The 23,298-nt window shown below is 48.6% G+C and overlaps 8 protein-coding genes across 8 annotated transcripts; 1 reads left to right on the top strand and 7 right to left on the bottom strand.

The window, feature by feature from the left end:
* Positions 1-1,344: 1,344 nt before the first annotated feature.
* On the bottom strand, positions 1,345-1,856 carry EI90DRAFT_2656377 (uncharacterized protein). Its single transcript, XM_039053411.1, has one exon. The coding sequence runs from the start codon at positions 1,757-1,759 to the stop codon at positions 1,478-1,480; it is 282 nt and encodes a 93-aa protein (XP_038919952.1). The 5' UTR covers positions 1,760-1,856; the 3' UTR covers positions 1,345-1,477.
* Positions 1,857-3,423: 1,567 nt separating this feature from the next.
* EI90DRAFT_3118926 (ribosomal protein S3) lies at positions 3,424-4,373 on the bottom strand (the record flags this gene model as incomplete). Its single annotated transcript, XM_039063155.1, has 4 exons — positions 3,424-3,628; positions 3,686-4,107; positions 4,176-4,286; positions 4,338-4,373. The coding sequence occupies 4 exons, from the start codon at positions 4,371-4,373 to the stop codon at positions 3,424-3,426; spliced, it is 774 nt and encodes a 257-aa protein (XP_038919951.1).
* A 2,453-nt stretch (positions 4,374-6,826) lies between these two features.
* Positions 6,827-7,975, top strand: EI90DRAFT_2656368 (uncharacterized protein). The gene is made up of 2 exons (XM_039053410.1): positions 6,827-7,781; positions 7,840-7,975. Exons 1-2 carry the CDS (start codon positions 6,956-6,958, stop codon positions 7,845-7,847), a joined length of 834 nt encoding a protein of 277 aa, XP_038919950.1. The 5' UTR covers positions 6,827-6,955; the 3' UTR covers positions 7,848-7,975.
* On the bottom strand, positions 7,838-8,767 carry EI90DRAFT_3043118 (uncharacterized protein; the record flags this gene model as incomplete). The annotated part of the gene is made up of 1 exon (XM_039059230.1): positions 7,838-8,767. One exon carries the CDS (start codon positions 8,762-8,764, stop codon positions 8,009-8,011), a length of 756 nt encoding a protein of 251 aa, XP_038919949.1. The 3' UTR covers positions 7,838-8,008.
* Positions 8,768-9,105: 338 nt separating this feature from the next.
* Positions 9,106-10,786, bottom strand: EI90DRAFT_3043116 (uncharacterized protein). Its single transcript, XM_039059229.1, has 8 exons — positions 10,335-10,786; positions 10,249-10,280; positions 10,082-10,150; positions 9,834-10,028; positions 9,696-9,779; positions 9,437-9,639; positions 9,324-9,416; positions 9,106-9,297 (listed from the first exon to the last, which is right to left on the bottom strand). The coding sequence occupies exons 1-8, from the start codon at positions 10,340-10,342 to the stop codon at positions 9,226-9,228; spliced, it is 756 nt and encodes a 251-aa protein (XP_038919948.1). The 5' UTR covers positions 10,343-10,786; the 3' UTR covers positions 9,106-9,225.
* Positions 10,787-10,981: 195 nt separating this feature from the next.
* Positions 10,982-12,943, bottom strand: EI90DRAFT_3279723 (P-loop containing nucleoside triphosphate hydrolase protein; the record flags this gene model as incomplete). The annotated part of the gene is made up of 6 exons (XM_039066700.1): positions 10,982-11,430; positions 11,490-11,791; positions 11,850-12,600; positions 12,680-12,733; positions 12,806-12,871; positions 12,897-12,943. The coding sequence occupies 6 exons, from the start codon at positions 12,941-12,943 to the stop codon at positions 11,418-11,420; spliced, it is 1,233 nt and encodes a 410-aa protein (XP_038919947.1). The 3' UTR covers positions 10,982-11,417.
* Positions 12,944-14,426: 1,483 nt separating this feature from the next.
* On the bottom strand, positions 14,427-16,693 carry EI90DRAFT_3043110 (uncharacterized protein). The gene is made up of 12 exons (XM_039059228.1): positions 16,634-16,693; positions 16,419-16,557; positions 16,047-16,363; positions 15,950-15,980; positions 15,563-15,896; positions 15,341-15,508; positions 15,169-15,261; positions 15,064-15,136; positions 14,852-15,009; positions 14,750-14,775; positions 14,626-14,726; positions 14,427-14,570 (listed from the first exon to the last, which is right to left on the bottom strand). Exons 2-12 carry the CDS (start codon positions 16,519-16,521, stop codon positions 14,520-14,522), a joined length of 1,455 nt encoding a protein of 484 aa, XP_038919946.1. The 5' UTR covers positions 16,522-16,557; positions 16,634-16,693; the 3' UTR covers positions 14,427-14,519.
* A 1,118-nt stretch (positions 16,694-17,811) lies between these two features.
* Positions 17,812-20,512, bottom strand: EI90DRAFT_2968350 (uncharacterized protein). The gene is made up of 12 exons (XM_039055620.1): positions 20,502-20,512; positions 20,247-20,443; positions 20,093-20,195; positions 19,877-20,015; positions 19,485-19,801; positions 19,398-19,428; positions 19,000-19,339; positions 18,754-18,945; positions 18,503-18,701; positions 18,304-18,448; positions 18,066-18,241; positions 17,812-18,012 (listed from the first exon to the last, which is right to left on the bottom strand). The coding sequence occupies exons 2-12, from the start codon at positions 20,351-20,353 to the stop codon at positions 17,962-17,964; spliced, it is 1,800 nt and encodes a 599-aa protein (XP_038919945.1). The 5' UTR covers positions 20,354-20,443; positions 20,502-20,512; the 3' UTR covers positions 17,812-17,961.
* Between the last annotated feature and the right edge of the window lie 2,786 nt (positions 20,513-23,298).

Raw genomic sequence — 23,298 nt, 5'->3', positions numbered from 1 at the left:
TTATTGGGTGAGATCCGTGGCCTTCTCTCCAGATGGGTTGCTTCTGGCAACTGGATCAGAAGATTGTACCATCAAGCTGTGGGACCCTCGCACAGGAGCTGACCTCAAGACACTCGAGGGCCATTCTGATGCCGTGAGGTGTGTGTCATTCTCCCGAGATGGTTACTCTTGGCATCTGCATCAGAAGACTACACAATCAGCCTATGGGACCATCACAGTGGGAACCACCTCAGGACGCTGAAGGGTCATTCTCATTGCTTGAGATTTGTAGCCTTCTCCCCGGATGGATTGGTCATGGCATCAGCATCAGATGATCATACCGTCAAGATGTGGGATCCTCACACCGGGAGCCACCCAAAGGCACTCGGAGGTCATTCTCGTTTGGTGACATCTGTAGCCTTCTCTCCAAATACATCGCTCCTAGCATCAGCATCAGGTGACTGCACCGTTAAGCTTTGGGACCCTCACACTGGGAACCATCTCCAGACACTTGAGGGCCATTCTCATTGGGTGAGATCTGTAGCCTTCTCCCCCGACGGATCACTCTTGGCGTCAGCATCATCCGATTGTACCGTCAGGCTCTGGGACATTCAGACTAGGACTGCGAACATACTTGAGGGCCATTCTCATTCAGTGACATCTGTGGCCTTCTCCCCGGATGGACTCCTCGCATCGGCATCATCCGATTGTACCATCAGGCTGTGGGACCCTCGCACGGGAGACCACCTCAGAACCCTCGAGGGCCATTCTGACTGGGTGACATCTGTAGCCTTCTCCCCAGATGGATTGACCCTGGCATCAGAATCAAATGATCATACCATTAGGTTGTGGAACCCTCACACCGGCAGTCACCTCAAGACACTTGAAGAGCATTCTGATTCGGTGAAATACGGAGCTTCTAGTATCCGTTATGTAGCTTTCCAACAAGAGGTTTCGAAAAGTACACTATACATAAGGGATGAACAGTGGCTTTGCGTTGATACCGCTTATCTTTTTTCTCTGCCTCTTAATTTTTCCACCTGGGTTTCTCAAGGATCTTTAACAGCTTTTGGATTTAAAAATGGTCGCGTTCTCGTTCTCGATGTCTCATCTGCCCTTAATCAGCTTGGCTTCACGTAAACCCATGTTATTGTTTTTCCATCACGATCTGGAAGTTTGACTTGAAGTAATACATGCACTGTTAGTGCCAATATGCAACCGAATAAAAGGATTCTTTTACCTGGAGGTAGAGAGCTATCTCCTAGTCCCGCTGCGGGGAACGCGATAAGATTACTTAGAGGTTGCCGGTAAGCACCGTTTTTGCGCCACATTGGGGGTCAAGAGTCCGGTAAAACTACCGCGTTGAAGTGTCCGAGGGAATGGGATGAATTAGCAAGGCTTTGGCTTGGAGCCGTAAGGGACGAAAATATGCAGAATGTACAACTCGATAACATGGATGAATCGTAATGTCCCAGACGAAGCAGAGGAAGAGTGGACTTCAGTTTCCTTGATTCTGCATTGTTGGATCTGCATCATTTCCTTGCTTCTGCACCGTTGGATTTGCATCTTTTCCTGGCTTCCGCACCGTGGGATCCTTGTCTGGGTCGCCAATGCCACCTTCCCAAATGGCGAACAACGCTTCACTTTCGGGGAGGCTAGGTGAATCGTAAATTTTGCACACACGGGTGTTGCCTCGTCCTTTCTTGAGTTGCAGCCTATTGGACGTCACAATTTGCACCGGACTTCTAAAACGTCTGATAAACGATAGACGTACCTGCATGTTGCGGCGTGAGCAAGGATATTCCCTCCAATAGGTTTCTTATCGTTCCCGCCATACATTGCCACTGCCGCATCCGGAGAAGACATGACTTGGTTGGTTATTACGACAGCGACACCGTACTATAACCACGCATTGTGAAATCAGCCCGCAGAAGTGTAAGGGAACACACACACCTCATCGGCCATTCTCTGCAAGGCCCGAAGGAACTTCCCTAGATGCATTTGCCGAGCCGCAAGCTCTCCTCGCCCGTTATAATCGACTCGATACAGAGCAGTGATTGAATCTACTATGAGGACCGAAAATCTTTCGTGAACAGGGACCATGCGCGCGCGTCAACAGCATGAACTAGTATCGACTGGGTGCGTACCGTGATTCCGCCATGAGGGCACCAGCTGTTGCCAGTAATTGCATCTGGTGGTCAGCATTATACGCCCTGGCGTATGCGACGTTATCTAGTGCGCTGTCCGTGTCCAGTCCGTGCCGAGCCGCTGCTTCCACAATACGTTCAGGACGGAACGTTCCTTCCGTATCAATGTAAATAGCTTTCCCTTCTCCACCTCCCCAGCTGATAGGCAGCTTAAGTAGCAGCGATAGCATCATCAATCTTGATATCGAGAGGCAGATAAAAGCCCACGATGCACGTACCTGACATGTTGCGGCAAGTGTATGACATAACTGCGACTTCCCTGTTCTAAATTCCCCAAAAAGCTCTGTGATAGCGCCAGTTTCGAAACCACCTGGCGTGTTGTATCCGATAAGGCACAGTCGTAGACGACGAAATGAAAAAAAAACGCACCCCCAAGCAAGACGTCTAGGTTAGCTGATCCTGTACTTATTTTTACCAGCTCTTTCCTACGGTTATGAATCTCTGTGGCGCTGACAAATCCGAGAGGAATCATTTTTTGCGCTACGAATCAAGGCAACTTACTCATCAACCACTCAAATTACGCGTGTTACATTACGCCTCGATACTTACCCTCAGCTATGACCTTATCCGCCTTTTGCTCTGATATACCCTTAATGCCCGCAATCACCTTCTTGGCCGTGTACGCGACAGCCTCGACGGTGTGGAGACCAGCACCAATGAGCTTCTCTACATCTTGTTTACTAATCCCAAACTCCTACAAAGCCACTATTAGTTTGACCGGTGACTTCAACCTGTAAGGGCATGAATGCGAACCATCAGCCTTGCGACGCCAAGAGGCGCTGAGACCATCGAGGGGTCTTCATCCTCCGCAGAGGACTGCTGCGATACACTAGTCTGAGTCATGGACGCCAGCTAGAGCAGGTAAACGCGTCAAACGCGTAGAATGTAGTAAATGGAGCTGTCAGAAACGGCTGATTGGAATTGAGATGTCCGAAACAAACACAAACATGTTTCGGTGCCGAGGCGTCAACAACCACCAATCATGATGTTTCCTTGTCCAGTAAGCACAGGATGTACATAATCATATATTGCCTTAGGGAATGGCTTGGCCTGGGGAAACATCACCAAACTACGTGTATATTAAAGGTGTGGCATTGTGGTTCATGGGTAGAGCAGGGAGCGTAGGCTGGAATGATGTCGATTCAACACATCACTTGCACATTAAACACCGCGACAAACAACCCAAGGCACATACATGTGATGTAACGGAAAAGATGGGACAGCAAAAGGAAAAACCTCAGAAGGCTGGTTGCTGCTGCTGCTGCTCACCGAATGCCTCCTGGTAGGTGGCTTCCGGTGCTGTTTCCGGGATGGCAGTCGGTAGGGGAGCACCCCGCTGCTCTGATGTTGGCTCGGAAATGAGCTTATCAACTGGGGGCTCGATAATGGTGACGTGGTCGGGGAGAGGTTTCTTTGGACCAAGGCGACCCTCGGGATCGTGCCTTTCATACTAAAGTGATCTCAGCAGCTGCTCCACACCTTAAACGGATGTGACTTACATTTTCACCTTGATACCCAACACACCTTGCTTTAGGAGAACGTGCCGAACAGCATAGTCGACAAATTCACGAGAGGGGTGACCGGAGTGAATCATGAAACCATCCGTGAACTTCATGCTCTTAGCGCGAGCAGCACGTAACTTCCCAGAGACGATGACCTCGCAACCCTTAGCACCACTCTCCATGACGAAACGAAGGACACCATAACAGGCACGACGAACAGCCAAACCACCGAGAAGCTTGTAGCGGAGAGACTCGCATTGAGCGACGGCGGAAAGACCACGGGATTGAACCTTTTCGGCGTAAAGCTCGACCGAGTTCTCAGGGAATTTGAAACGCTTTTGGACGAGCGCCGTAAGTTCGCGGATGCGTCGCCCCTTCTCGCCCAAAACTTCTTGGGTGTGGGTCGCGCGGATTATGATCTAATCGCAGCAAATGCAGAGCATGGAGTGACTAAGTCTCTATCCAGCAACATGAATTAACAACATACCTCGGTGCGTGCATGGGTGACACGAACTTCGCACCCTGAGTAACCCTCCTCTGCCAATTCACGAGTGAAGAAGTCACTCAATTCGGCACGAAAGACACCATCAGCAACAAACTAGCAAATGAACTTCAATTCCGTACAGTGCACATCGCGGGATATGAATACCTTTCTCTTCTTGCTTACAAGGGTTGCCGGTGCCATGGGTTCTAAGGATCGGGGGTAGTCAGTTTCATCCGATCCACAACTTTGCAATCCATGTCATCATCGACGCCCAGCAATGCAGAGACTTGACAGGACGATTGGACTGAGTCTAAACAGAAGCTACGTACAGTTTGAGACAATGTCTTAAGGCAGACTTTTGAGATATGGCGCTAATTTGTTCTGCACACGCTGATCGAGCGGATGCAAATTTCGTCCTCAGCTGGAATTGGAATGCTTGTGGGTATATAATGCTCAGATACCTTCGCTTCCTCCCACTGTTCTTCCACTTCAACGTCGTCGGTTCCCTTCATCCGAATGAAGAATGCTGTGAGTATCGCACCCCTCTCACTCCCCTTTTCCCAACTGTGATGAAAAGAAAAAGATTTCTGACACCTCTACTCGAGACGCTCTGCACCTTACATGGTCGCTTTGCGAGTGACGTATTCCTCTCTGAACTGGAAAATATTTTCCCCCTTCATTCTTCTTTCCGCACATTCAGAATACTAAAGTCATTTCACCAGGGCGCGTCTCTCAGTTTTATATCGGATGTAAATACTGTCTGCTTTTTGCAATCCTGAATCTCTACCCACAGTATACCTAAACTGAACCTAATCTCAGTACTACGATTCTGGCCGTTCTGGGTGCAATGCATTATTTCCTTCCTTGATGTATCAGCAATTGAGTCCTTATCATCAGTAGCAGCATTGCTCTCCACCTTGCTTTCTGCCTGCTTTGAGTTCCTAATAGGATCCTGGATCACGTCTCTTGCCTCATGCTTGATGAATACTTATTGGCTTAATCTTGAATACCACATGATGATTGGGTGCGTTCGTCGGAACCCTTCTTCATGGCCTACAACAGTCGCTCTACCCCTAAATATTGCATATTCTTCGCGAAGGGGAGGTGTTCGAATGGCGATGAATGCACGTTCTTGCACTCGTCAAGCCCTAGACTAAATGGAGGTTCATTTGCTCCCCTCCAAACACCAAAACCTTGCATATTCTATGCGCGAGGAGCATGCAAAAACTCCAGATGTCCTTTTTCCCATGTTTTCCAAAGAGTACCACAGAACACCGGTAACGCGTTGCAGCCTCCATCGCCATCTGTCCAGTCGATACCTTGCCGCTACTTCTTACAAGGATCTGCACCAAAGGGGGACAATGCAACTACTTCCACCCAATGCTGGATATTCCAACCCAAGTTACTGGAGAGCGACGGCCAACGGTGAGTCATGTCCACTGGCATATAATCGTTGCGCCTATCCCCACTGCGAAGGGCACAAACATCGCCAAGATAACGAAAAGCACGCATATCTCGTCCAGACAAATGGATGAAACTTCCACTACGAGAACAATCCTTGGATGCGAAGCAACGTTGACCAGCGGCTTACTCGTCACTAAGATCTCCACAACGCTCGATTCCACTTGTCTGATCATTGGTAACCTGCCCGAACACGTTGAGGAAGCTGCCCTTCATGATATACTTCGTCCTATCGGAGAACACAAGCTCTATGTGATGCTGAAGGCGCTTCGTCCCATGGCACGTGTCGAGTTCGAGACCCCAGAGTTGGCATCCGCCGCTGTTGCGGTACTTGATGGGAAGTCCTTCCAAGGCCACAATGTCACTGCACGTCTTGAACCAGGTCGCGCCTCTGGTGAAGGAATATTGCGAGATAACGTTCTCGGTGTGGCATGGTTCGCGCCCACTACAAAGGCATTCGCACACTTCGACAATCGCATGCAAGCTCAACGTGCCGCGCAGCGTTTTAATGGATTCACCATCAGGAACAAGGTGATATCCACAAAATTCCAGATCCCTTCCCCTACCCAAATTACATCGTTCAGCGTGATCATTTCGGACTTGGCAGAGGACGTCACAAAGTCTGAGATAATCGAACTAATGAACTGTCATGACGTGATCATCCTTCCGCCTGAGTACTCGCTATCTTGTTCAGCTGCGAAGTTGGCTCAAGCGCTTGAAGTCGTCCCCGGAGTCCTGGAGTCCTTTAACTTGGTTCCTACATCTTCTTCATCCTCCAAACTGAAGGCTACCGCGCAATACACATCTGCAGACCATGCCCAGACAGCAGTAGAAACCCTTCATGGCAAGAGGTTCTCTTTCTTGAACAACAGCCCCCTCTGGCTCTCTTACGTCCAATCCGTCAAGTTCACTCTCATGCAGGAACAATACTTCGCCATCGAACCCAAGATTACTTCCATACGCGGGGAGCTATCTGGAGGAGAGTATGACTGGCGCTGGTATGTGTATCAGGGTGGCGCGGACGTCATGCCCCGGATAGTCACTATTCGCGTTACGGCATCAGATACTCGCGCCTTAGGGCAACTCAAGATGAGGATGGAACGTCTCATCCGCGGCGAGATCGTCTTTGAACAAGACAACAAAGCGAAGGCCTGGGACGATGGGTTGCTTGCACGTCGAGGACGAGCCATAATTGGTGATCTGGCTCGGTCCAAAGGGGCTTACGCCCGATGCGATCCTATTAAACAGCACATATTGCTTCATGCACCAAACCCCTTAACTCAACAGGAAGCGCGTCAGCTTATCCTTTCCAGATCGCCACAATGCGGACTGCCCGACACTCGTTCACATTGGGTCCAGTCGAATTTGGGAAACTCATGAAGCGTGGACTAATTATCCTTCGCGATCGTTATGGCAACGACCATGTCAACGTCAACATCAGTCAGCGCACCCTCACTGTGCGCCTGCAATTGGATGCCGACTTCAAGTGGGTCGAGAACTTTGTCCGCGACATCGGGTCATCTCTGCCAGAAGTCAGCAGAGGAGGCGCTGAGTGCCCCGTCTGCCTGTGCGATGTGACTGACCAGGTGACCCTAGCCTGTGGTCATGAATATTGCGGGCAGTGTTTAGACCACATGCTCCACAGCGTTTCATCCTTCCCCCTGACCTGCTTGGCTGACCAATGCAACGCACCTCTGCCTCTCGCCCTCATCAAGACTCGCCTCGGTTCGTCAGCGATGGACCAGCTCCTTGACCTCGCCGCAGAAACTTACATCAAGGAACACCCAGAAGAATTCAGGTTCTGCCCCACATCAAATTGTGCGCATATTTACCGGCCGGGACCCGAAGGCACCGTTCTACGATGCAAAGGGTGCCTTACACATATTTGCCCAGCATGCGCAATCGAATCTCACCCAGGAATTACCTGCGCTGAGCGCCGAGGGCTAAGCGACCCGAACGAACGAGCCTACAGAGCGTGGAAGAAGACGAACGATGTACGATCATGCCCTCGATGTGGCGTGGATATTCAGAAAGCGGGTGGGTGCAATCATATGGCCTGCGTTGCTTGTAAAGCCCACATCTGTTGGTTCTGTATGGGCACTTTTACTTCTGGTGATATTTACAATCACATGAACAACGTCCATCATGGTATTGGAGTCTGATGTATTTTTACCTGCAAGGTCTTTTGATGATCAAATATTCACAGCTCAATGATAACATGGATCGACTTGACATCAGGGCTTGTATCGTGCATGTCTCAGCAGATCTGCATTGTGCAAGTTGACTCCGTCGAGGCAAGTGGTTTGGCCATGCTCTGCCTGCATAGTGTACATGCCCTGTAGCTATTCTCCAACATATCACGTACTCTAGCCTTGTTAGGCGTGAGTAGGTAAAGCGAGTGAAGGGGCCTTCTCAGGCGATGACGGCTGACTTGATTCAAAGCTTTTGATATACCCTTTCCAAAGTTCGTCTACATCTTTCGCTCCGGCTTCCTCCCAGACCCAATTACCCCAACCCTCCTTCGCGAGTCGAACGTTAACCCGTTGCAACCACCCTTTTTCCTTTCCCTGATGGTGTTTCTCCTCGACCCATTCGAGAAAGTAGGCAGTGCGCTCGTACCCCGCATCCCAGCCATCGGTCTTCTCAGGTTTCTTCTTCGTCCAATGCCTCGCTCCCAATCCAGATTTGAGGCGTATATAATCTGCCAAACCCTCAATGAATCCTCCAGGCGCGGTTCCATTCCCATTTCGTTGCCAGACGTGGACAAGTTCGTGGATGAGAACCCCTGATATCTCTTCGACAGAGCTCTTCTCGATGTAATTCGCAGAAAAGTGTATTTCCCTTGCATTCGGGTCCACGATGGATTCAGTTGTATACGCAACTCCTTCCATTGCACGTACGAAGAGAGTGATCGAGTAAATGGAAGGGATTGAAGGATGGGTTGAGTTAGGGTATAGGACTTTGAGGATGAAATGGCAATGAGAAACAAGCGTCTCATGACAGTGCGGCCCAAAGACTTTGAGGAAGTGCTTGGCTCCTGGGTGACCTAGTGGATGGACTCTCAAGTGAATCGGTGAAAGATCAAAACTGGGATCCGGCTCTGGGCTTGGACGAGCCTCTGCGATGCGCATTATATCGGAGCGAGCTACAGGTATTCCGAGCTTTAAGAGTGTCAGCAGCGGTGGTGCGGAAGCCCCGCACAATATGTGATCTCCGTCAATTGAATCCCCGGGCCGTCATGGACCAATGTAGTCCCAGGTAAGGTTGCCACCTATGGCAGTCTACCTTAGAAGGTATGATACGGCCTACTACAACGAGAGCATCCCCGGTGCGCAACTTGAGGAAGCGCATCACACGCCGTAAGTACTTCGATCGACAAGGAACGCAGGCAGCGACCTTGTCTTGATTCTGTAGTGTGACGATTAAAGGCACCATCGACAAGCCATGCGCATGTTCACACATACAATCATACGCGCTGTCATTGGAGTCTGGAAGTACCCACAGAACTATGTGACTACCATCGGGTCATGTACAAACAAACCGGAGTCGATATACAAAAAGAGCTGGAATCGTATACAACAACACCATTTCTTCAATCCTTCTGCATTAGTTTATTCAGGCCCGAGGACAGATAATCAAATTCCTGCACGATGGATGCTTCCATCTTTTGCCTCGATTCCAAAAGGCGACCTGACAATCAATCAATCTCCTCTCCGCATCTTCTTTAGCAAACTTCAGCCTAGCATTTTCTTCCTTGAGTCTCCGTATCTCGGCGTCACGTATCTTGATGTGATCCTGAAAACGTTTCTGAGCATCGTCCCATATTTGCATGGGTCCTCGTCCAGAGCGGGCAATGGAGATGTGGTAGACCGATGTCGTGATTTGAGCGAATTAATGGAGTCCCCGCGATTTGAGGTTCTGGAGGCTGGTCTGTTTGTCGAGATCGCCTCCGCGTTGAAGACTGAGTTTGTCGTTCCGCGAGGTTGGTTTCTCCCGTTCGTTGAACCTTACATGTGCTCTCACAGTTAGCTTGGTTATGCAATCGAAACACCACGCGCCTACCGTACGAAACAACAGACCGAGTGTCATATTCTACGACAGTACTGGGGGTTGGAACCCGCGGCACGTCAGGTGGTTTGGCTGAATCTGGGATGGGCCAATGTTCGTCACAATCACCACAACAATGGCAATTAAACTCACGAGCCGATGACAAGGAAGGGGACTTGGCAACTGGAGACGTTGGAGATACTAAAACGTAACTCGAGCCTGTTCCAGATCCTGCTCCTGGTCCTCTGGAGCTCGGCTTCTTCGGCGGGGTGGGCGAAGCGAAGCGGAACAGCGCTTCCGAACGCCAACGAGCAGGGTCTCCGGCGCTCTGAGGAGACTGTTTATCATCTGCTGTCGAAGTTGCGTCATTGACTCAAACATTCTGTGAATGAGTGACTGACGGTTGACAAAGCCTGTCCCCCTTGAACCATCATGGTTGGGACCGGTATTTGGCATATGTGAGCGGAAGGCTAGGTCAAAGTGAGAATCATGATCGCTCAACAATCCTTGAAGGACGTTCGCATGGATGTGGATATGGCGCTCACTTCTTTTGAGATTCTCCTCACACTGTCACTGTCGCTTTGATTGGCAATGCTCGCTCTGGGTTGTTAGGGAATTAGAGGTTCGTAATGGATGTCAGTCAAGTCAACGTACCGGGACATAATAACGAAGGAAGAGGCTATCCCTCTAAGTGCCGCCCGGCCAGCGTCAAAAGTGGCTATCAGCGTTAGCTTTGTTAATCGCGAGTACCGTGATCCTAGCCTAACAAGGCTAGTATCGCTGTCGGCAGTCCAAGAGGGCTTGTTTCCAAATCAGTGACTCGGACGCCAGAACTCTTCAACGTCAACGGAATGGCGAGAGTGAAGCAACGTTCTATCCCCGTTGTTCCCAATGTTTACCGGGCTGGGTAAGCCCGTATATGATGAGCCCTAGCTTTGTGGATTGGGGCAGCAACGGGATCCACATAATAAAAGCTACAACAGCTGTTGACGCTTCACATAAAATTGTGACCTAAGCCACCCTTGCTGGCAATTATTCATCACGAGATATAGTATCTGGAATCCTTTGGCGGAAAGCAAGCTTTTGGGTACAGTTGCCCCAATGCCGTACCAACTGTAACCATTTAAACTGTCCCACATTGAAGCAGAGTTGGCCAAATTCATTCGTTCACTTGTCGTGACTCTTGAGCCGTGTATGGATAAAAGCTTACTGCATTCGTCATGAGAGCCAGACGAAGAAAACAAGGCATCCGCGGAGAAGCGAAGTACGAGTGAGTACCAAACGACAAGAACAGAGCCAGAGCGGTGAAAGAAAAAACTAAAAGAGGACGAGACATTAAGGCAGAAGATACAGCAATTTTGACAACGCCAGCCACCGTCACAAAGTGCGAAAACGAGTAAATGCATGCCCAAACCATCAGAAGAATGAAAGGAGAAAAAAGGGAAAACAGAACAATCTCTATCAACGTCTTCAGTCGTTTAATTACGTCGACCGGTGACTCATACACCCTTTGCGACGTTGAATGGCGAGTGTGTGGTGCCATTGAGCGGAAATGAGCTTGAGTGCGTAATGCGGATGCAGAGTTCGGAGGCATAGTCAGTTAAGGCAATTTCGAAAGTTGATAGGGGCAACGGTGAGTGGATGTATCAAGAAGATTACTTTTCAGAAACAGAAGCGAAGATGGGCTGCGATGCTTTAGTTGCGGTATTAATCTGGCTCGTCAAAAATAGAGGGAATCTAAATCAAGTCGCTAAGCACATGAAACAATCTTAGCCTTTGCGATCCCAAATAAATGAAGTAAAGACTCACGCGACGTTCAAAGGCATTTCATCAATTTGGGTGTTGTAAAACTGTTCAATCTCACGAAGCATCCTAACATCTTCAGTGGTAACGAAGTTGATCGCCACACCCTTCCGTCCGAACCGTCCACCACGACCAATGCGGTGGATATAGTTTTCGCGGTTGGATGGAAGATCGTAGTTAATGACAAGCGATACCTGCTGCACATCAATCCCACGCGCGAGCAGGTCCGTGGTGATGAGAACACGGGACGATCCGGAACGGAATTCTTTCATGAGCACTTCGCGTGCTTTCTGCTCCATGTCTCCGTGCTGGAAGAGTGGAAAGCCAGGTGTGAGATATCTTCCAGTCGTTGAGGCACATACTTACCATCGCGGAGACAGTGAATTCGCGTTGATGCAATTTTTCCGTCAGCCAGTCAACTTTCCGCCTAGTGTTGCAGAAGATGACGGCTTGAGTGATAGTGACGGTCTCGTACAAATCGCAAAGCGTGTCTAACTTCCATTCCTCTTTTTCAACGGCGATGTAGAACTGCTTGATACCCTCGAGGGTCAACTCGTCACGCTTCACAAGAATCCTGATAGGGTCACGCATGAACTTTTTGGAGACATCAAGCACATCCGCGGGCATGGTAGCGGACAAGAGCACAACCTGTGTCTCGGCGGGCAGAAGTTGGAAAACTTCGTAGATTTGCTCCGTGAAACCGCGCGAAAGCATTTCATCGGCTTCATCGAGACAGAAAACCTTGATGTGGTCGGTCTTGAGCGCTCTTCTGTTAATCATATCGTAGACACGACCAGGCGTTCCGACGACTACGTGGGCACCCTCCTGGAGTTTCTGAATGTCATCACGGACATTGGTGCCTCCAATGCAAGCATGGCACTCCACATCCATGTAATCGCCAAGTGCGACGACAACTTTTTGAATCTGTTGTGCAAGCTCGCGCGTTGGCGCGAGAATGAGTGCTTGAGTAGCCTTGAGGCTTTTGTCAAGCTTTTGAAGAATAGAAATGGAGAAAGTCGCGGTCTTGCCAGTCCCAGACTGAGCTTGCGCGATAACGTCGTGACCTTTGACGACAGGGACAATGGCGCGTTGCTGGATTGCAGAAGGGCGCTCAAAACTACACATCGATATTGGAAATTTCTCAGTTGGCACCGGTATGCCAAGAAAACCTCCACCCCATGAACATCACAACTCACCCATATGCATAGACGCCACGAAGAAGTTCGGCTCTGAGGTCCATGTTATCGAAGCTGTATTATATAGGAGTGGACCCATGAACAAAAGGGGTGAAAATGTTAGATCGGGAAGGAGTTTTCACGTACTTGTCTACAACCTGGTCCCAGTTAGACTCGATCTCATTTTCATGGACATCCTGTAAACTATCTTGGCTGTGACAGGTCCAAGATCGGTGACCGATTGAGCCATGAGCCAAGGGCCAAGCCATCAGGGGGACTCTGCATGCTGTGGTCTTTCGACTCACGAGGCCATAATTTGTATTTAAAGCTCGCTTTATTCCAAATGGTCGACTACTATCTGGTCGACTAGATGGAATGTTTGACACTGAGAAAACGTTGAGTGTTAAAGTGATGGAGGAAAAAATTCCCGAGATCAGATTTGCTTCCGGCGGCTGTGGCCTCGAAGATGGCAGAGTTATTCTCCTGATCTGATATACTGAACCCACCCCTTGCTCCCTCGCATTCCCAAGGCGCAGACTGACTGTTGCGATATCGTGATTATTTCATCGGTGCTAGCGACGCCCCTGAACCCTAGCGATCGGGCTCTACACTCTTCGGAGTCACAATTTGCAAGGGCTTTCAATTCCTGGCATCAGGCACATCTTTAAGTGGTTCAGCGCGGGTGGCCACTCGAGTTCCATAACTGGCACCTTCCCGAGTCATCCTTTACTATCGGATTATGAGTCCGTTCTGGTGCACAACTTCCTCTACGTATGGAGGAGGTGAGATGAGGTTACGAGAGGGATGTCAAATGCGTGCGAAATCTGGACCGCCTAACATCAACATTGTCAGTGACGCCTTCTGTGCATCAACATGGATTATCCTCAGCTCGCCCGTGATTTTGCATAATAACTGCCTCTGCAGCAATTCCAACTCTGGGTTCCCTGTGATCCCAACTGGAATCCGCCGATTAATGAGGCTGGCCAAGCCAATAATTGCCATGACTGTGAGACATATCGGGCAACGTAGTTGATCACCCACGTTATCCACAATGGCAAAACTCATGACTACTGCGTCAGAATCGCTGATTATTTAGAGGATGTCGTAATCTGGTAGCGCCGAGAATAGAAACAATGTTGTGTAGCACGCTGAGTGTTGAGCCCCTCGACCACGTCGGCGAGTACAAGCCCAAGCCTTCACCAATGGTGTGAATGGGAGACACTGGGACAACTTCAAAAATTGCTTTAGCAGTCATCATTGCCCTCTGGCTCACACTACCGTGTATCGGCACTATGCTGATGCCATCACGCTTGTATCGACGCGCGTCCGAATCCGTCCTCTCCTCGCTGTCAACCCATGTAGTACGACCACCAGGTCACTATTAGTTACCGCAAAGCCATATTGAAAATCGACAGACCCGCCGGACCCGGGAAGTGCAGAGCGGTGGCGTTTTGTATGAAGTCACTTGGCTATTCCTTGATCATCCAGCAAGGAAAATAATAACAGAAATACTCCAACGCATGAGCACACCCCATGGAATCAATTGTGCTCGGACACTTCACGATATCGTGCCTCCACTTTCTTCCCATGGATCCTGTGCCACTTCTGGGGAATTGTGCCATTTTTATTGACCATCCTTAGCCCTGACCTATCCAGGGTGCGCTAGTCAGTGCGCACAGCTTAAAATGTCTGATTCGAGTTAGGGAACCTCCCTCGCACATAACCTACAAGCAATGCTATGATCAGGATGACCCGCTAGGCCCATCTTGGCCCAGTGATAACGGGGTACATGCAACAAACGGAATCATGACATAAATTAACGACAAATAACAGCGGAGATAAGTCGAATCACGGAGTGTGTTCAAATCAGCGAGTTTGGGATGATTTGAGCCGGACTCTTGCATGTCTTTCCCTGCATTTAAACGCATCAGCAAGAAGGTATCGAAGACTTGAGTATTTACACGCACATCTTCAATCCATTCAAGATACGCTTGAAGTTCAGTTCCGCCAAATTGGATGCCAATCTTGAAATCCAATTGCCAATATTTTTTTCGGATCCCAGACACATCTGAAGCGCTCCAGACAACCCACTGATATCTGCAGTGACGGTACAGACCCTTCAAATCCTGGAGCAAGGTTTCCTGGAAAAGTAAAAGCATCGAGTCACTAATATTCACGAGAAATCATGGCCACAGTTTACCGTCAACGTTCGTTGCGTAGTACGGCTCTTTCCGACCAAGTATGGTGTAGGCATATATGACACTGGAGACACATCCAAGGTCAGGAGAAGGGGTTTGATAAAACCGACAGAATTCCTCCGCAGCTCCCTCATCTGACTGGAGGATGTCCCCCTATAATGAATAATAACCAATATGCCACATCGTTCATCACGATTTCAAACTTACACGCCTGACGATAGGATGCCACACCCCAGGAATTCTTTCACGTCCATCAATTCCTTTGACGGGCGAGCGCTCACTGTGCCGCGGGTTGTTCGAATCGTATAGCACATTCCACAGCACCCGTACTGGAAGCGGCAAGCTCGCGCAATGACGGAGGATGCAGCACGCCAAATAACCACACCATCCGACACTGCTTTGGATCTGCCAGGAGGGACGTTACCATTGAGAAAATCGTGAACATAAAAATCGAAACCCACGTTGAGTCATTTGCAGTAACAACTTGGCAGTCCTTGTCTCGAAGATCCTCCTGAGCGTTTCTCTCAGATATGTATTCTCTCCAAAGCCTCCGACGAGCAGAATATGCTTGCACTCGATACCGGACGTTTGTTTTTTTAAAGAGTTGACAATTTGGTTCACGGATGGTTGGAAGAATGTCTTAGTGGTTGCCCTTCGGAACGCGTTTGTCAGCCATATCCAGTCTGTAGGGATGAAGTTGAATTACCCGTCCAGCGTCATCCGCCCACGCTTCACACCAAGAGCCGGATTAGTGTACCGGCTTTGCCCTATGTCCAGGCTTCCTTTGCTCGATACATCCTTGAAGGCTTTCTTGACGGTTGCTTCGAAATCATCTATAGCATGCTTGACAAAGTCTTTAATTTCGTCGGGCCGAAGATATGCCCCAGGATCAGAGAACACGCGGTGGAAGTAGTCCTCTGCAGCTTTATTCACGAAAATACCACCCGCCTGAGTACAAGCCGATGGTTTCACTTCGCGAAGCTGAAGTTGTGGATGAACTTCCGACACCGAGTAAGCTGTTATGTCGACTGTCGACCCGCCTATAGTTCAACTCAGGACTGCTATTTGATGTGAATCATTTCTAGCAACCCACCCGCATCGCAGACGGCAAACCTCACGTTCGGCTATTCGGGTGAAGTGATAAGCCCCAGTTGAGCTGCGGATGGCAATCGTATTGTGGGAAGACTTGCCTCAAATTGTGATGCAAGGTCAGCGTGAAACATACAGTAGTGGACAGAGGCTTCGCCTTCAGTGACAAAGAAGATCCGGGTGTGTGATTGGGACTCGGGGACAATGCTAGCTGCCACTGCCGCTGTGCGCAAAAACTCTTGTTCCCTTAAACCCCACCCATTCGGGTGAGCGATGACGATATCGGCGGAAGGGATATGTGTCTTCCACACACGAGCCCCATCAAGGACGCGGTATGTGAAAGTATCTTGGGTGTGCTTAACGAGATATTTGAAGAAGTCTCTGTATATCGTCGAAAGGGGAACATCCACGGGTAAGGCTGTGCTGAATGCGGTCAACCTGCTTGGGCTACTGAAGCGACGAGTAGCACATACGATCGAGGGCCAAATTGTACTTCTCCTTCATCGTCTGTGGGTGGAGATGAAGCTTGAAATTCTTTGCGAGTGTCCATCCATTGTCCTCCGCTTCGTCTTGCATATCGGCGCTTAGTGCCTCAGCGCCAAACGCAGTGGCCTGATTTGAAATGAAAGAGTGAGAGTGGTCAGCAAGAGCGTGAACATCAATCACGAAGTGGTGAGGTCCAATTAACTTTATTATCCTTGTCATACCATATCACGGTCGGGATTTTGCTTTCGCCTCTGTGAGCATCCTGCCCTGGCCATGCATCAACTCTCGCAACTTTCTGGGGGCCACTATTGACCACGGGGGTGAGATGGGCTAAATGCCGTACATGAAAAGTAGAAACTGCAACGCACTTGGGAAAGAGATAAGCATACGATACTCCAGAAAATGTTGTACCAATATCGAATCCCAATATGATTTTATGCTCGCCCATCCATGGATCTGCAGCGAAAGCCTTCATTGATCGTCTTGATTAAGCAGGTGGGCGTTTTACTAGGGCTTGGTCAAGTTCTTGGCATAAGGTAAGATTCGCGTGGGAAAAGGGCACCATATATGGCAACTGTTTCCGCTTGTCAAATCACCTGTCCGACTCCACGTTCAGGCGTAGCCTCCTTAATTTGTTATATGCAGCTTCTCGCCGCCATTCTTGGCTATGTATAACATTCAATTTTTATAATGGATAACTCGCTAACCTCATCCTACTAGACCGGTGGAGATCCCAGCCTCTACTAAAGTACACCCCTCAATGGTTCATTTGCATGTAACATCCTTATTTCACCCCGGATTTTTTATTTTTTTGCACACTTGTATGCTATAACTATGGCTATGACTACGCAAAAATTTGACCAAATCAGACATAAAATGAAGGAGTAATAGCAGTTGTTCAACGAGTTAATGGTCCACACAAAAGTTATGCATCTTGCACTCTCCAGAAACATGGCTATGACATCACAGTGTGTCCTACAGCTTGGTGTGTTACCAAGGAACAGAAGGCCACTGGCGCATGTGCCCATGTTTGTTTGTTGTGGTGAATGAGCACTTGTCAGACTTGGGTATACTTACATCCGGGTTTCCCAATTCAGCACCTCAAATTTATTCCTTTCTGTGCCTGCTGCTTTCACCAGTATCAGTAATGGCTCCCTTAGAATGCACAAGCAAAAAGCAGCTCAAGCAGTAGAGCAAATATTCTGCAAACCCTTGCTTCATGCCATATTACTGAATTATCGGTTCGGCATGTGAACTAATTGTCACACCACGTCACACTGAACCATTGAGCCGGGAAAGCACCATTTCCTTGTCTGCTTTTATTCTCGTTCATTTTTCATCCATTTCTTTATATCTCTCGGTAATATGTACATACCCAGCCTGGCTACTATCCATCGTAAAAATTTTGTATTTGGTTTTGATCCAATGTCATAGTCTCAAAATTACAAAATGTGAACCATTGGCCGTGAATGACTGTATATGACAAACGAAATCATGAGAAACAAGGATTATCTGAACGACGGAATTCGATCATATCACCGAGTTTGGGATGATTTGAGCCGGGCTCTTGCGCGTCTTTCCCTGAGATTATAGTAAGATTGGCAAGATGGTGTCAGAAGATAATTTACACTCACACCTTCGTTCCATTCAAGATATGCTTGAAGTTCTGTTCCACCGAATTGGATGCCAATCTTGTAATTCAATAGCCAGTATGTTCCCTTGGGTCCCTGACGTTTTTCGAGAAGTCCAGCTAGCCTGCTCAGGTCCACAGAAACGTTGCACACCGCTTCAAACCCTGGAGCAGGGTTGTCTGAACAAATGATAGGCATTTAAGTAGTCATTGATCTGCACGAGGAACCCTCTGATCTTTACCGTTTTCATCATTTGAGTAGTACGGCTTTTTCCGACCAATTAGAGTATTGGCATATATCACATCCAAGACACATCCAGGATTGGGGGATTCGCAATTTTGGAAGAAATCCTTCGAAACCCCTTCATCTGGCCGGAGAACGTCCCCCTACGATAAATCATTACCAACATGTCACATCGTTTGTCACAATTTCGAACTTACGCGGCTGACGATAGGATCCCACACCCCAGAAACTAGCTCGGACCCATCAATGTCTTTGAAAGGTAAGCGCCCACTGTGCAGCGGGTTCTTTGAATCGTATTTCACGCTCGTAGAGATTCCATACTGGAAGCGGCAAGCTCGTGCAACGACTGAGGATGCAGCACGCCAAATAACCGCACCATCCGACACCGCCTTAGCTCTGCAAGGGTTGATCACGGAGAAGAGTTATGAGTGCAAGAATCAAAACTCACGTGGAGTCGTTTGCAGTGACAATTTGAGTGTCTCTTTTCCCCAAAGCCCTGCTGAGCGTTTCTCTCAGACATAGGTTCTCCCCGAAGCCTCCGACAAGCAGAATATGCTTGCAGTTGATGCCAGACATTTGTTCCTTCAGAGAGTCGACAATCTGGTCCATGGCCCGTCGGAAGAATGTCTCGATGGTTGATCTTCAGGACTCATTTATCAGCGATATCTAGTCTTTAGAGACGGCGATAAATTACCCATCCAGCATCATCCGCCCACGCTTCACACCAACAACCGGATTGGTGTATCGACTCTGCCCTATGTCCACGCTTCCTTTACTGGTTATGTCCTTGTCCTGAAAGGCTTTCTTGGCGTTTGCCTCGAAATCGTCTATAGCATGCTGGACAAAGTCCTTAATTTCATCAGGCCGAAGGCTCGCCTCTGGGTTTGAGAATACGCGGCTGAAGTAGTCTTCTGCAGCTTTATTCACGAATATACCACCTGCCTGAATACAAGCTGATGGTTTTGCTTCGCGAAGCTGAAGCTGTGGATGGACTACCGACACCGAGTAAGTGGTTGTATCGACTGTCGACCCACCTGTCTCGAAGTTAACTTGACATTGCTATTTCGATGGAATCAATTTTTGGCGACTCACCCGCATCACAAACAACAAATTCCACGTTTGGCTATTTGGGCGGAACGATGAAGTCCTGTCAAGTTACGAATGGCAGGGAGCATTCACCTTAAGTTGTGATGCTAAGTCGGCGTGAAACATGCAGTAATGGACAGAAGCTTCTCCTTCGGTGACAAAGAAGATTCGGGTATGTGATTCAGATTCGGGGACGATATTAGCGGCCACTACCGCTCTACGCATAAAGTCTTGTTCCCTCAAGCCCCATCCATTAGGGTGAGCAATGACAACATCGGCAGAGGAGATATACGTCTTCCATACACGAGCCCCATCGAGGACACGGTGAATGAATGTGTCCTGAGTGTGCTTAATGAGATAACCGAACAAGTCTTCGTATATCGTCGAAAGGGGAACACCCTCGGGCGGGGCTGTGCCAAAGGCGGCCAAATTGGTGAGTGTTGGGCTGGGGGGGGGGGGCGACGACAACGACGACTAGCACATACGATCAAGAGTCAAATTATACTTCTCCTTCATAGTCTGTGGGTGCAGATGAAGTTTGAAATGCTTTGCGAGGATCCATCCATTGTCTTCCGCTTCATCTTGCATTTCGGCGCTTAACGCCTCAGCGCCAAACGCGGTAGCCTGATTGAAAAAGATATGCAAAAGTGGTCAGAAACAGCGTAGTACACATGAATCACGCAGCGGTGAAGCACAATTACTTTCTTATTATTGTCGTACCATACCAAAGTCGGAATCTTGCTTTCGCTTCGGTAGGCGCCCTGCCCTGGCCATGCATTAACTCTTGAGACCGTTTGGGGGCCGCTATTGACATACAAGGTAAGGAATATCACATGAAAAGTAGAAAGAACGCACCCTGGAAAGAGATATGCATAAGATACTCCAGAAAATGTTGTACCAATATCGAAACCCAAAATGATTTTATGCTCGCCCATCCATGGTTCTGCAGCGAAAGCCTTCATATATTTATCGTTTTGATTAGGTGGACGCTTCTAAGATGCTGGCTTGGTCGCCTTTCTTGGCGTAAGGGAAAATTCACGTGGGAAAAGGGACTATATAATCGCTTGTCAAATCAACCATCCCGAGTTGATTTGTTAGACTGTTCATAACTGGTGATCGCCGCCTGACGCAGCAGAACGTTTCGCTCGATAAGACATGTATTTGGATGAGTACAAAGAGAGGAGTGAAAGAAGAGAATTAAAGCGCAATTTGTAATAATAGAGGACCCCGTCGTTTTTGCATTCAATTCGGGACCGAAAATTTACAAGACCCCCTACAGAGTTAGCGGGAATTTGAATGCAGCTCCTCGTGGCTATGTAGTTTGTGCCAGACAATCGCGCGATATACAACGTACGGTGCCTTAAGGATAAGAACTATTTCCAAAAATTTGACCCTCGGAACGCCGCTTCTATGACTCTCTGCTATCTCTCGCCAACTGTGAGGCTTTACGAAAGCAATCGCCGCTTCATTTAACATGATTCCCTCTTCTATTCTGGCTTCTCTGCTCTTCCTCGTCCCTATTGCTTGGGCCCAACCAGTACTGTCGTCAATCTCCCCGTCCTGGTACAATACCTAGATCTGATCCTGACTCCAACAAAGTTGTGGTATGGGTCGCAGCGGGGAAGGGACACTTCCAACTCATCATTCATCGTGCTTCTGCACGCATTAGGAGTGATCCTATCTCTAGATAAAAACGGAATCGATCTCGCAGAGACTTTCAATGGCTACACCCTCCAATGGGATGGAATGTGACGACCAGAACAAACGTAAATCAGATGCCGTGTGGCGCATGGCAATGCGGGCACCCTATCAATGGCCGGGTCCTTAGCATTAGGCCACTCCTACCAGAAGGGAAGTGTGAACGAGCAAGACGGGGAACCCCCCCTTTTCGCCCGTCTTATATGGTGGACCCGTCTCTCTCCCCTTCATTGGCTCGACTGTTATGTCACGGTGGACTCGAAGGAAGTAAAGGCTCTGCCTGCCTTTTATGAGCACTGACCAGTGGGTGGAGCGGAAAGCTCTAAATTTCCAACCCTGGCCGGGCCGGGTATAAACGGTATAATCTGTCGAATGACCTTTTAAAGTAAAATTATATTAGGAAAGAGGGATGGTGTGCCACACAGGAGGTTGGGTGAGAGCAGCGCTCGTGCACATGGAAGGTCATCAGCCAAGTAAGGTCGTAGCGACGCAGCAGAGCATTTTCAAGTGACTTCCAAAAATTGGTCTCGCTACGCTTGGGCAGTCTATGACCAAATCTAAAGAAGTCGTGAGTTGCGTTCTCTCAAAATGGCAACGTTTAAGTGATTTGATTTCAAGGATTGGAATCATAAACGCATTCGGTTCTTGTTATCGATCTAAATTTAGCCCGGTCGTTCTGAACGAATGTTCACACTCCCTCTCAGGCTTTCAACTCGACATGTCCACTCTTGGACCTATGATGTGATCCATGAGATTGAGTGAAGCGACCTGCTTTCTGTTTCGGGCTCTAACCAGAGGGGGCGCCAGCCATGCAGGTCACTTGGCCGGGCAGCTATACTAGTTACCTGCACAGCGCGCTTTCATAATGTTGCATACGCGTTAAAAGGTGTAAGGGTCTGCCCATAGATATCCTATGGTTTTCTATTCAGATAGAGGCCGGTATCCTGCCTACTATGGTTGCCCTTGTGCACGGTAATCTGTAATTAATGCGTAAGTAACATCCGTCGTCATCTATCTCCTTTGGATAACTTCCTTATCTCCATTTCACAATGATGATCTATCATTCGTTGGATTATCGTCGATATGAGAATGATAATTGTCTATGTCGCGTAAGACTCAGACTCGAATAAGAGATCTAATATTGTAAATACCTATGTCGCGTACATGTGTTATACATGAGTTGCAAAATAGAAGAAAAAATAGAAACTGTTCTCACCTCAGTGGAGCGTCCAAAAATTTATATAGCGCATCGTATGCTGAGTGGCAACGCCGTCCTACAAAGGAGTTTTGTGTTAAAACAAAAGCGTCAACGCGCCTCAAAGCGCCTCTCCCAGTTGGACTCGACGACAGTGTAACTTGGAGAGAACTTCATGTATCACACACCGCTGGATGTTGGTGTTTCTTCTCGGGATCCGCCCATAACCTACTATTTCACCCGAACTCCGTTTGCGATGTCACTGTCTGAGGCCCGCTTCGACAGAGCAGCATTCGTGTCGATTATCTCGGAGATGGTCCAACCGTTAACTCGCGATGACCCGGCCCATCCGCATCTCATCCAAACGTGCCCTCTGTAAGCACCATTACTCCGCTCTGGTCTGATACATGACTGACTGAACTTCATGCACTCAAAGAACTTTTGTACGTTCTCTCTGTGTACAATGTAACACCCTACCATGTTCCATTCAAGAACGCACACGCCTTCACCTCCTGTACCATAGCGAATCATGCGGATTCGTTCGTGTAACAACGCTTGGATCAAATGCTGTGCAGGTGACAGCACGCACTCTAGTGATGTAGTAGTACGTGGGGGATACCCGGGATGTAAAAATGACAGTGAACATGACATTGCATAGCCCGGCTACATGAGGGATCGATGCCCGGTTACCACGTCGCAAATCATCCATTAATTTACGTTAGGTAATCGAGTTATGGGAGTTCGGCTCCCATCCACAAAGTAACAAAAGATGAAGCGTACATACTCAACGCATACATGTATATATCCGCAAGAACAGTTACGGTCTGATCGGCAATATTGAAGCTTTGAAAAACACCATGATTGTCCTCGCTTCCGCAGTTGATACCATCAGATTAAGTGTAAGTGCATCCAAAAGCTGTACATAACCAAGGGCACTTTCTAGGGAAAGAGTTCGCGGCGAACGTCGACAAGTACAAGTGTGTATGTCAATATAATAAAGCGTGGGAATCGTTT

Source organism: Cantharellus anzutake (genome assembly GCF_015039405.1).
Source record: "Cantharellus anzutake strain C23 chromosome Unknown EI90scaffold_9, whole genome shotgun sequence".
Classification (NCBI taxonomy): domain Eukaryota; kingdom Fungi; phylum Basidiomycota; class Agaricomycetes; order Cantharellales; family Hydnaceae; genus Cantharellus; species Cantharellus anzutake.
The sequence above is the reverse complement of the archived record's forward strand: the minus strand, read 5'-3'. Positions and strand labels throughout refer to the sequence as shown.